This window comes from Balearica regulorum, chromosome 1 (genome assembly GCF_011004875.1).
Source record: "Balearica regulorum gibbericeps isolate bBalReg1 chromosome 1, bBalReg1.pri, whole genome shotgun sequence".
NCBI classification, from domain to species: Eukaryota; Metazoa; Chordata; class Aves; order Gruiformes; family Gruidae; genus Balearica; species Balearica regulorum.
The window spans coordinates 207,160,615-207,173,568 of NC_046184.1; the positions used below are offsets into that span (position 1 = coordinate 207,160,615).

The window sequence follows — 12,954 nt, forward strand, 5'->3', positions numbered from 1 at the left end:
GTTCCCCATCCCCATCCACCTCAACCAAATAGCAAAAAACCACACAATAACATTGCAATGAAATTTGTTTGAATTCAGTCATAATTTCAATTACCTGTACACTCTGAATTTCTCGTTTTAACAAAATTAAGAGGTCAGCAGTTTACTGCTCTCCTATTTATTCTTGACTCTGATAAATGTGCATCATTAAACGCATTACAAAAATCAGCATTTGCATTTTAGAAAGATTAAATCGCTACGCCTTGGCCGGAGCCTGCCTGTTTCAGTCTCTCCCCACCAAGTGCGTCTCCTGGGGCCTGTCGATGCGGAAGAGCAGCTCGGCGGGCAGGAGGTAGCCCAGGTACTGCACGCTGTCGGGGCTGGTGTCCTGGTGGTAGTGGCCTCCTTCCCCGTGGTGGCTGAAACAGTGGGTGTGCTCCACGCGCAGATCGAAGCCCTGTCACCAGAGAAAGGCGCAGGAACACACGTTCAGGTGAACAGTGTTTAGAAGTCCTGGGACGGTCTCTCCTTGATGTGTATTTCCACACATCTCGGAGCCTGCTCCAACCATTAAGCAATGAAAACTTGAAAGGTGTTTGTGAAACTAATAAGACAAAAGAAGAAGCTTTACCATACAACATCAGAGAGAAAAGAATTTAGAAAACCTGACAGCCCCAAACTTTTGGTGTCAATCCACCAGAGATTTCCTTCCTTTCTTTCTCTACCTTCCTTCCTTTCCCTTCCCTCCTTCCCCTTCCTTCCTTCCTTTCCCTACTGTTCTCTCTTTCCCTACCATTCTCTCTTTTCCTACCTTTCCATTTCTTGCTTGCTTGCTTGCTTGCTTTCCCTTTCTGTGGGGATTAAATAAAGCAGTCACACCAAGGAACACCTACTGGAAATCAGAACCCCTTTGCACTGAATGCCACAGACCCATGTGATAAAGGGACAATCTCTGCTCCAATTCTGAGAGCCATCTTAGATGAAAATGGGAATAGTGAACAAAATAACAACTAGCATACTAAACTGTGAGATCAACCCCACCAGTTTTATGTATGACAGGATCATAGAATGGTTTGGGTTGGAAGACCTCAAAGATCATCTAGTTCCAACCCCCCTGCCATGGGCAGGGACACCCTCCACTAGACCACGTTGCCCAAAGCCCCATCCAGCCTGGCCTTGAACACTTCCAGGGATGGGGCATCCACAGCTTCTCTGGGCAGCCTGTTCCAGTGCCTCACCACCCTCACAGTAAAGAATTTCTTCCTAATATCTAATCTAAATCTACTCTCTTTTAGTTTAAAGCCATTATGCCTTGCCCTATCACTCCATGCCCTTGTAAACAGTCCCTCTCCAGCTTTCCTGTAGGCCCCTTCAGGTGCTGGAAGACTGCTATAAGGTCTCCCAGAGCCTTCTCTTCTCCAGGCTGAACAACCCCAACTCTCTCAGCCTGTCCTCATTGGAGAGGTGCTCCAGCCCCCGCTCATCTTTGTGGGCCCTCTTCTGGACTTGCTTCAACAGCTCCATGTCCTCCTTATACTTGGGACCCCAGAGCTGGATGCAGTACTCCAGGTGGGGTCTCACCTCCCTTGACCTGCTGGCCACACTTTTTATGCAGCTGAGGATACAGTTGGCTTTCTGGGCTGGAAGAGGATACTGATGAGAAATGCTATAGCATTTGAATGCCATCTTCTACTGCTTTCTCTGTAGTGACACTCCAACATTTCCAAAACCATAGGCTTATCCAAGTGCTGATGAGCTTGCAGTGGATGCAGATGGGAATAACCCAGCTGCAGCCTCTACACAAGCTGCATTGGTTCTGAACAGAGCAGCTGTTGATGGCTGTTTTCCAAGTACTCATCAGTTGATTCTGGGAAGAGGCACACAATTTAGCCTTAGCCCAAAGGCTGCCACATAAAGACACAATAGAGTCACACCCTTGAACATATCTAAGCCTATAGCATGTCTCATTTAACTCTGGAAAAATATTTTTGTATTACTTATGACTGCATTGTTATTTATAAAACAGCCATTTTCATCTATGGTTTCCTGGTTACTCTTAAATAAATAAGTCTTCCTAATGATAAACATCTTAATGGCTTTTGAAACCAGTTCGGTTTTTTATCCTGAATTGTTTGTCGTTGAATTTAGTGCTTGTGAAAGATGCTAGGTAACTTTCTAGTATGAGGCTTTGCAGACTTCAATTTGCATTGGCAATTATGAGACACATGCTTCACATATTTCGACACAGCATTAGCAGAGACTTCTTACGAAAATGAAGTATGTGAACACATAGCTGAACAAGCTTCCATGCTCTTGACACTTCTCCTGGTGTAGCCAACAGTGAAGGCAAACAATGCTGTTGGGTTTGGGACACAAACGTGCACAATTGCAATTGGAACTGAACCATTAATTTCAATCCACTATGAACAGCTACTAGGTTTCAGAACAGATTGACCTAGCCTCCCTCAGTTCAAACCAGTGACAGAAATGAGAAGCTGCTATTTCATTACATCACCTCTGGAAAAGTTTAACACAATATATCCACACTCCTGTTCTTAAAAGGGAAATCACATCCAAGACAAAATTCATTACAAGTCTCAGTTTACACTTAGAAAGGAGAAACAGACTCACTGGATCTCTGGAAACTATTACTGTCTGGCAAATCAGTGGAGCCTTCATTTCAAAGAATTTGAGCCAGTTGTTCACATCCTCATCGGTATTCAGAGGGCAGGCAGAAAATTCTGGAGGCTACAGCAAAAGTAAAAGCTTTGTAAGTGAAAGGAAGACACTTGTATCAAGATACTTTTTCTCTAGCAACTTTCCTTCACTTTTTTCCTCCCCACTATTCTGTTCACATTCCTTCCAGCCTAAAAGAAGCTCACCAGTGCCCATTACTGTGTTTCTGCCAGAAATTCAAGCAACCAGAATATTGCTTCTTTCATTGCACAGGTATTGGGAGAACTACTCAAGTGAGGATTTGCCTCCTGGTACATTTTAGAAGCTCAGTTACTTTAAAAAAGTCTATTGTTTCTTATAAGTATCATCTCAGTTCATGTATTTCATTTAAATTCATTTTACAATAGTTCTATGGTTCATTAGCTGCCCATGGATTTCAAAAGAAAAGATGACGGTATTAAGGTCAAGTAATACAGCATCACTAGTTTTGTAACATCAGTTTTGTAATGTCAGCTCCTTACATTAATACACTGCTTATCCTAACAGTTTATGCATACATTTAAAATACAAAACAAAGTCAAGGCACTAAGTTGTTACACCCTGATTTATACTGCTGTTTTCAGAAGGATGAAAAAAGTTATACAAATTGAGAACAACTTACCATAATGTGAATCTTGGCTTTCCCCTTCTGAATGATAAATGTACCTCCCATCCCAACTGGCTTTTCTCCATAGTGTTTCTCTAGAATTTGTCTCAGACAAGACACAAAGTTAAGTTCCCCAGTTCTTCCATTGGCTTTCACTTCAATGACCTGGAAAATAAAGTTAATTTGTCACTGCTGTCTCCCGCTGCAACAGTCTGCAAAGGTCTGTGAAAGCTGCTCTGAAATTCTCCCAAGCTTATAACCCAAGTTTACATTTTGAAAATGTGAGTTTCCCTGCAAGTGCTGCTCCACGTTCATCCTTCCAGTACCTCACCAACTTTCTTTCCTGACTTTCTGTTCAATGCTAGCTTTGCCTGTGAAGAGTGCTGGGCAGCAAGTCATTTCCTCACACGTGAGGCAATGATAGGAGCAACCCCTTTCTGTCCGCCAGCTGGCTTTCACTCTGCTATAAAGAAACCCTTGGAAACAAAGACTGCTTAGTTTCCATGCAGTAGTCAGGTTTTTGACTGCTCTGCCCACACCTCTTTGTGCTACCTGTGTTGGGGGCAGCACTTCTACAAAAAACTAGACAGGTGCCCAGACTTGATTTACACAAGTCCATTGTACAACCATTACCCTGAATGGATTTGGATGGATGATTTATGATAGAAAAGTTTTAGTAAACTAATACTTATCCCTCAAAAATTCAAATGCCTCTGCCTCCACCAATTCTTCCCCTCCTTATCTTTGGATAATTTTTTCATGGAATTACTACTTTACTATTACCACAGAAAACACAGGACACTGAAACATGAGTTTCCCTTCAGCCACAAAGCTCTACAAGCAAAGTCACCTTTGATCCAAGTACGTACCTTACCAGGTTGGCCCTCACTGGCATAAAGGTTGGCCAACAGCCCAAACTCACAGTCACTATATTTACTGCTGTACTTCTCAAGCAGGCACTCTTTATCTGCAGGATTTATCTGAGCAATGTAGCTCCCATTTACAGCAGGCTTTTTTTCACTCTTAGTTTGAACAATAGGGATAAGCTGAGAAAAAGAACATGTAAGAATAAGTCAAGTAAGTCAATAAGAACATGTAAGAGTCAGTCAAATGAACATAAGTCACATAAATGCAACTTAAGCTTTGGACCATGATCCCAAGAAATAATCCCCTTTGTCACACAGCTCGGTCTTTCAGGATAAGGTCTGTACTGGTAAGAAAAATGCACTAATATTGTAATGTAATTGAAAACACCAGAAAACAGTTTACTTTTTCTGGACAGTTAAATTTAATGTTATGTGAAGGTAAATGCTAGTGTTAAAAACAAATAAATAAAAAAAGAAAAAAAAAAAAGACTAACCATTGAGATCTGAGGCCTGCATGCAAATATTGGAATTCTATGTAATACTTTCTCAGTGTACTGTGGCAATCACTATTACAGCGACCCAAATTTAATGCTGAGCTATTCCATCTGCCAATAAATGCATCAAAAGGAGATGGCAAGACCAGATGTTTATGTTTGAAAAGATTATGACTAACCAAAGCCTCCACTGGCAGTAGTTTTTGTCTCCTGCCTCTCCTGCAGGTGATCATTTTGTATGTGGCATTTTTAAAATTTACAATGGTAAAACAAAGCCATCCAAGAAGGCAAAAGGCAGGGAGTATTTCGAAGGCATTTACCAGTAACTTTGACAAGCATTTCTAAATCTTGTCACTAAAACCTCTGGTCAGGTCTTTGCCAATCAGTTTCAAAAAATCATGTTTCTTACACGCTTCAAAGCAATCACATGCTTCCTGGAGAATTACAAGTTAAAAATTAATCTTTATTATCTGGATAGCATGCACCTCATTGGATGGCCCTCATCTGAATTCCTTCTAATGTGTTTTATGTGCTTTTGGCATGAATGGTGTTTATTAAATGTTTAGTTGTAAATGGGAAATACCCAGCATGATACTGCTCTACTATTATACTTCCATGAATTCATTGAGAACCATCCCACTTATTTACTGACCTCAGCATTTACTCCAAGAATCTTAGATGAAGCAGCTCCGGCTCCAAGAATGAAAGCTCCAGGCAATTCTATGTCTTTTGCAACTGTATTTAGATCGTAAACCTACAAAAGAGAAACAATCGTTTGATTATGGTGTGGTGCTCTGATTCGGAATTGTCATTCTGTTCACTGTAAACTCTGGATGCATTTAATTCACAATGCCCTCATTAGTATTTTGGATAATTACATTGCACACAGTTTCTGAACATCACAACATTTGGTACTAAGAAATTGGGCACATGTCCATTTGTTTTCTGAAACCTAGAGTCTGTCTGTATGTTCCCCTGCCATTTTACCCAAAAACTGAATTATTGTTCTTATTGAAATTTATATTTGTGTAAAATAAAAAATGGAAGGGAATATCCTATAGAGACAGGTGGAGTGAGGTGTCAGAAAGGAGGCGTGATATTCCTGGAAAAGGACAGTAACGTGAATCCAGCATTGGCCTGAAAATGCAAATACAGCCAGTTTTTACAAAGAAGTGTGGCTGTGACTTGAAATCCCAGGCATACAGCAAGCATAAACATGCAGACAAGCCCCTTGATTAGTAGTTCCTTCCATGGCTCCTGTCACAGATGTATGTTTCCAAAACTGTCTTGTATTTGCGGGCAGGAGAAGATGAACCATTAACCATGACATGCTATTTCTGCTACGATGTGTAAGATTTCCTGACACAGTCTATGTTTAACACACATCAGAATCAATCTCATAAAACACTGAAAAGTAAGTCTCTCTCACAACTGGAATCTTACAGTATCCGTTAGTCCTTAGTTTTGTTTATATTTCAGCAAGACATTGCTTTTCTTTTGACAAATGTATTAAACCCCACGGCTAGAAGAAAAACTCACTTTTTCTTTCTGTACAAGAGGTATGAGGTAAGGAACGCCTCCCACATCTGCTATTCTAGGATTTCCACAGATTCCTGGAAGAATACAGCCAGTTAGCTTGGTAAAATATGTTTTTCCTAATAATCAAAACTGCATTTCCTAAATGAGCATGCAGTTGAACCCACCAAAGAACTGGTTCCTCAAACTTCTAAACTCCTTTGAGAACACTATTTCCCTAGCATGCCTAGCTAAAGTGTTGCACTATGAAGAAGTTCAAGGACAGTAAGCCCAAAAATGATCCACAGTAGGATTTAACGCTAGGCAACCTGTTGTAAAATTAACAGTCTCTAAGCACAAAAGAAATATTACAGTGGACAACAACTGCCATTTGCCAGTTCTCTAGTAAGGTTCCCTCATCACACAGTGGATACCTCCGCTGGGACTCCACTTGCAAAACTTCAGCAAAGCTGGATGCCCAAGTCTCAGGACAATTCTTCCCACTTATTTGGACATGTATTTTAAGAAGGGATGAATCACCTTCTGGAGGTGTTTCTTCCACTACATTGATGACAGAGGGAACTCAGATGAGTGGCACAGATGACATGTCTGTCTTCCAGACAGCTAATGTCAAAGATGATGCATCTCACTCAGAATATGACAGTTTCACTTCACTGACATATATGAATGGCAGGAATTTAAAAATTAATGTAAGCACAACTCCTTAGGTTCAGATAGTGATGGGCATGGATCTAAAAATTTTCTCCATCTGGAGGATAACAACTTCATTTCAAAACTTTTTCAGTACACAAAATAAATCTTACGAAATAAGTGAGTATTGCAATCATAGATTAAGAAAAAAAATTACGATAACTTGATAATGACTTGTCCTTGTTCATACATCAACTAGGAAGCAAATCCAGGAATAAAATGTAGCTTTCCTCTCATGCATATTCTTTACCTGAATAACAATTTAAGCTCTCCCAACACCTTTAGAAGATCCCAAATCAAGTAGGATCAGGTAGAAAGAACTGGAGAAGTCGTAGTGGAAGGCAGGAATGCTAGGTTACCTTTAGCAGGAAAGTTGAAGGGTTCCTTAGTCAAATCAGGACAGTCTACAACAGAGACTTGAGCATCAGCAAAATTTTCTTTAAGGCCTTTCTGCAAAACTATAGTAAAGAATAATGGCAAAGTTATTGACAATGAAAAATTACCAAGATTTTGACAAGTTACTAACAACAATAAATATATCTGTTTAGGCTTTATTTCAGCAAGATACATTAAAGGACTTACGCTTACCCTAAGTAACTCCATTGATTTAAATGTTATGGTCTGTAGGCGCTTGCTTCCCAAGTCAGAGCTTCAGAGAAGAGCAAAAGCTTGTTCAGCTACCACATTAATTCATTTTAAGAATTTTTAAAACCATTTAAAAGAATTTTAAAAACCTAGTAGCACTAGGAGCAGCACAATGAGAAGTAACATGGGTAAACTTAAACCACGTTCAGCAGTGGTTTTGCTTCACAAGAGCAGACAATGATGATCATGGTCAAGTATCATGCGAGAGCAAAAGAGGAAGTAAGTTTTAACTCAAGTGACAATCAATTCTTGAAATACATTTAACTAGACTGTTTGCAATTGCTTGATTATAATCTCAGACTGTCTCTGCTGTCTGGAAACTTCTGCTGTGACAGGAGATTGCCTGTCATATTTACGTTCATGTAGAGATTTTTCTGGCAAGTGCCCCTGGTAGTACAAGACAGATAATGAATGGTGCTGATGATAATGAACAGCCCCAAATCTAAAGCTTTGGGTTTGCTTCATATCGATGTTTTTAGGCTCAAAACCTGCAAAGTCACTCAAACAACAGGGAGGATTCTGACTTAGACAAGTTCACTGTTTGGAAAGAATTTCCAAACCTTAATTGAATGTGTGATTGCCTTCACATACACCACTTCAAATACAGTGTTAAAAGGTTAAAGTTCTTTCATGCCTAGGGATCCGCTTTGACAGTTGTCTCGAACTAAAGAATAGAAAATCCAGTCTGTGATCTCAAATCAGGCAGTTCCTTACTCAGAGGGCTTTCCTGTGCCTTTGTTTCCTCCAGTCAGGGTTTCAGCCATACCCCATTTCTCGGGAGCAGACTTACCAAGCTGTTGACCACAACAGTCAGTAGAATGTACTTGGCAGGTTTATAAATACATCTCAGGACCTTCCAGTAAGTGAAAAAGGACAAGAAAAGGGCACTCCTCAAATTATACTCAAGAGCTGAACAGCAACAAAATTCACAGCTTACAGGAGATCCTCAGGACAGAGAGGGAGAAAAAAGAAAAGTTCTGCTTCGTGATCCATCTTTTCTGCCACTGTTTTAAGCTGTTTTACTGCAAGTACATGCTGTTATCAGCTGAGCCCACAGGTCTACAGCAGCCCTGGCCTGACAGCTACTGGGTGACAAAAGCACTGAGAACCACCCAGGGTACTGCTGGGATCTCATTTTATCAAAGCATGGACATGTCAAACTGACACAGATTTGGGAAAGTGGCAAACTGAACTTGAGGAACTCTCTGAAAGAAAAAAAAACAAAACAAAACAAAACCAAACCTTTAGTACATCTGCTGCAAGAGACAGACTACCAGAAGAAATAACGCCTTTCTACTAGGGAAAGAAAAGAAGCTTATGAGCAGGTGGGTTGGATCAAATCACCTCCAGAGGTCCCTTCCAACCTCAACCACTCTGTTATTCTGAGCACCTTTTGTGAAGGCTTTGGAAAGAAACAAACTAAATAAAATGTTCACTGCAGCCTGGTTCTAGGGCAATCACCAAAAGAGGAGCCAACTAGGTTCAAGCCAGGGCCCCTTGCTACAAAAGATACTGAAGTGCTAGAGAGTGTGCAAAGAAGAGCAATGAAGCTGATGAAGGGTCTAGAGCACAAGTCTTATGAGGAGTGGCTGAGGGAACTGGGGGTTGTTCAGCCTGGAGAAAAGGGGGCTGAGGGGAGACTTTATTGCTCTCTACAACTAGGTTGTAGCCAGGTGGGTGTTGGTCTCTTCTCCCAAGTAACAAGCAATAGGACAAGGGGAAATGGCCTCAAGTTGTGCCAGGGAAGGTTTAGATTGGATATTAGGAAAAATTTATTCACAGAAACGGTTATCAAGCACTGGAACAGGCTGCCCAGGGACATAGTTGAGTCACCATCCCTGGAGGTATTTAAAAGATGTGTAGATGTGGCACTTAGGGACATGGTTTAGCAATGGACTTGGCAGTCCTAAGTTAAAGGTTGGACTCTATGATCTTAAGGGTCTTTTCCAACCTAAATGATACTATGATTCTAAGCAAGAGGACCTGCCATGCTATACTGCACCTTGTCAGCTGTGTTTTGAGTAGTCCTGAAAGAGACAGAAATACTGGAGGGTAGAGGAGGACAGATGATCCTGTAGGTGTAAATAGGTTCAGTCTGTAATTGTCAAACTTTCACAACCTCTGCACAAATCTGCAAATGCAGCAGACTGTTTTAAAGGGTTTGAGAGCCTGTTTGTGTGCTTAAGTATCACTTGGGGTTTGGGGGAGGAGTCATTGTTTGTTTTAAAGAAAAAACAGCATATAGAAAAATAGTGCTTTTCTTTACATCTCAGTGTGCCAAGAGCAGGAACTTTCTGCACGTACTAACTGTAGAAAGGTTTTGATAAGAGCTTTAAGATAAGTTTGAAGAGTACATTATAAGTTTGTAAAAAGTTACATGCTGAATGACTTACCCCCCGCAAGCTCCTCCAAACTTGGAACGTGAAAAGCAAACCTTTCGACTTTGGCCATTTCCTAATTGGTGCTGATTTCTTCAGGTAACAAATTACAATGTACCACGCTGTAGGAACAACTGATCTGTCACGAAGGATAACAGTTTAATGAGTAAAACAAGCTGGTTTCAATATGTTACTTATTTTTCAATATGTTACTTATTTTTCAATTTCACTCAAGAATACATAGACAAGAGTAGAATTGTAGTTCTGCCATTGAAGGAAAGACTAACAGCTTCAATATTAATATTAATTTTCTTACGTGCTTTGGAAGAAGATGTGTCTGTCAGCTCTATAGCTGGTTCAGAGCATTACGTATGCTAGTCCTCAAGCTTACAACTGGGAGTAGGCAAAACACATCCTAAGCTGAGTCTAGTTCAAGGGACAGGTCAGGAGATTTATCTGTCCTTTCTAAGCCTCAAGTCATAATTTGTTTTTGAAAGAAAACTGTGCTTTTCTGAGCACATTAGCTGCTTCCTCAGGTCTTCCCTACCTTATTGTTTACTTTTCCAGCATTGGCTATGGTGGACTTTCAACCTCAGATGTGACATGGTCTCCAACTGATTCTGGGCATGTGTTTCCCCTTCCAGAGGGGAACAGGATAGCAGCAAAATAGAAAACAACAGCAGCAAGTTCTGCATAACAGAAAGTTTTGTTTGAACGTAAGTTTAAGAACCCCTTTACAAATGGGTTTATATTTTAGTCAGCCTTGCAACAGCAAAGTTACCTACTATGGCAAACTCAGGGCAGAAACAGCTGATTATATGCTACCTCTATATCAACAACAGCAATCATTAACTCCTTAGGCACGTGCCTGTTGCACACAGCAGAAAATGGGTCCCACTTATCCAGATCTCAGGCCTTAGAGGAAAAAGCCAGAAAATGAATTACAGTCCCAGACCTGACAGAGCTTTTGTTAGGAAGGACTATGATGTGAGCTAGCTGTTTATGTATACTTTCTATTTTAAAAATATCCTAGCTTTTATGATTGTCAAAAATCATAACTGTTCTTATACCATAGGCCTCTCGAGTCTGCATAAAGGAAAAAAAACCCTGCAGGAAAAAAAAAAAAAGTTGGGAAATCATACCAGTCCCGTAACTGAAGTCTTTGAGCTCAAAGTTCAGCTACCTCAAATTACTGTGGTAGCAAGACGTAGAGAAAGGCAGAAAGACAACTACCTGTGTATAGTAATTCTCATCTTAATTGGTCTTATCCATCTCCACTGGTGACCCCCTCCCTCCTCTGGCTGTGGAGGAGAAAATAACAGGCTGGATTTGGTACCTCTGGTAGAAGCCTACTGTCAGATGGAGTGAATCAGACTCCAAGACCGTAAATGTACACCAAATACAAAAAAGGGAGTAATTCAGTCAGAGAAAGAAAGTGAAAAGATGGCTGTGGCAGCATTGTTTTAGATGATTCTCATCCCCTAAAGAACCCTTTGCCATGGCGAGGGGGCTGTGCCAGCACTCAAGACACCAGTTGAAAAAGTCCTGAAACAGACGGAGAAGATGGGCTAGAACTGCTGTTCTCTGCAAAAGGCAGAGGCAGGACTTTGACACAGTTCAAATAAGTAGGCTCAGATATAACTTCTAGACAATCACCTGCTATTTAGAAGACAGTAGTCAGCTCCCAACAATCAAAAAAGGAGGAAGAGATTGTGGGAAAAGCGGGATGTACCATAATAAACCCAATGTGATTGCTAGACAATAATCCTTACCAGGAAGGACACAAGAAGATCGCAATTAGCGCATTCACGGTGGAGTTTGTGTGGTGTGAGAGAGGAAGAACCTGAAAGGAGACAACAACAATTACCATCCATCCTGGTAGGGTGGAGTGATGTTAAATTACTACAGAAGACTTTCAAAGACCAAACACAAATGCTACAAGGATGATAAGATTATTAGGTCTGGGATGGTAGAACAAGAAATGAGAGAACAAGCACATAGAAAGACTTCAGAAGTCTATCTTTTTCAAGCAGGAAGAAAACAGAGAGAGTCGTCAAGGGCTGGGAGAATGCAGATGAAGTGGGAACTGTTATATTAATGGGGTGGGGGGACTCATCTGTTATCAAAACCTGAATTAAAACTGGTTTTGAAGGTAGAAGCGAAAAAGGAGAGGTTATAGGCAGGCTAGAGATGAGTCATGGTGAAGGGAAAAAGAAATACCAGGGGAAATTTGACAATGGTAGTCAGAGAAGAGAAATGTAGCAATGACACCAAGAGCAGCACAACATCTACAGATGGGTCCGCAGAGGTTGTATTCCTCAACCGGGGTCATGCAAGGAGATCCGTACGCGGCACAAGGCAGCTGCAGGACAGCAGAGGCACCTGCTTCAGCAGCTGGGATTTGGGAAAGGGGTGGATGATGGCAGGGCCAGGTGAGGCTGGGGGCCTTAGGAAGTACATGCAGGCAGTCAAAGGCAGCAAAGAGCGCTGGAGCAAAGAAACACTAAAGCTGACACCGCACTTGGCATGGCTGCGAGAGGAAAGAAGGGATTTATTCAGGCTGGAGCCGCAGGCTCGGGGGAGGGTGGGCGGCTGAGGGAAAGAGAGGCAGGACAGCAGCAAGGAGAGGCCGACCGGTGCAACAAGCAGCTCCTCGGAGTCTCACACCGAGCGGGAAGCACGGGAACTGCGCCCTGAAGAGAAGAGAACCTTCCGGGCAAGGCGGGGAGTGCTTGAAGAGGAAAACTGCCAGGAGCGCCGCCCGAGCCCTCAAAAGCACTGGCGGACAGTCCTCGGCCCCACACCCGGCCGCCGCCAGCGCCAGACCGCACGTACCTACCCCGCCGTCCGGGCTGCGCGGCGGCACTGCCCGCCCCCACCGCGGGCCGGCCCCGGGGACGGGACGGGACGGGATAGCCCAGCCCAGCCCATCCCGCCCCGCCCCGCCACCCCCAGCATGGCGGCGGTGCCGGACCGCGGGCCTCTCCCTCCCTCCCTCCCTCCCGTCAGCCCGCGGGCCTCTCGCGAGCGCCCGACAGTATTTA

General features: G+C 42.3%; 1 protein-coding gene across 4 annotated transcripts; it reads right to left on the bottom strand.

Annotated features, from left to right (window-relative positions):
• Positions 1 to 47: 47 nt before the first annotated feature.
• Positions 48 to 12,832, bottom strand: C1H11orf54 (chromosome 1 C11orf54 homolog). Of its 4 annotated transcripts, none has more exons than XM_075742388.1 (11): positions 12,746 to 12,832; positions 11,683 to 11,753; positions 10,458 to 10,599; positions 9,926 to 10,049; positions 7,247 to 7,345; positions 6,201 to 6,274; positions 5,314 to 5,415; positions 4,171 to 4,347; positions 3,317 to 3,466; positions 2,611 to 2,727; positions 48 to 436 (listed from the first exon to the last, which is right to left on the bottom strand). In XM_075742388.1, the coding sequence occupies exons 4-11, from the start codon at positions 9,981 to 9,983 to the stop codon at positions 263 to 265; spliced, it is 951 nt and encodes a 316-aa protein (XP_075598503.1). In that variant the 5' UTR covers positions 9,984 to 10,049; positions 10,458 to 10,599; positions 11,683 to 11,753; positions 12,746 to 12,832; the 3' UTR covers positions 48 to 262. The 4 variants fall into 4 exon arrangements, with proteins under 4 accessions (XP_075598503.1, XP_075598504.1, XP_075598501.1 ...); XM_075742389.1 differs by lacking the exon at positions 12,746 to 12,832 and adding an exon at positions 12,545 to 12,665; XM_075742386.1 differs by lacking the exon at positions 10,458 to 10,599.
• Between the last annotated feature and the right edge of the window lie 122 nt (positions 12,833 to 12,954).

Bases quoted from the DNA above. Each gene is read 5' to 3' on its own strand.
- C1H11orf54 (XM_075742386.1), bottom strand. From the start codon at position 9,983: ATGGCCAAAGTCGAAAGGTTTGCTTTTCACGTTCCAAGTTTGGAGGAG. The intron at 7,346-9,925 runs GTAAGTCATTCA...TCTTTACTATAG, and splicing joins TTTGGAGGAGCTTGCGGGGG to TTTTGCAGAAAGGCCTTAAA. The intron at 6,275-7,246 runs GTAACCTAGCAT...GTATTCTTCCAG, and splicing joins CTTCAACTTTCCTGCTAAAG to GAATCTGTGGAAATCCTAGA.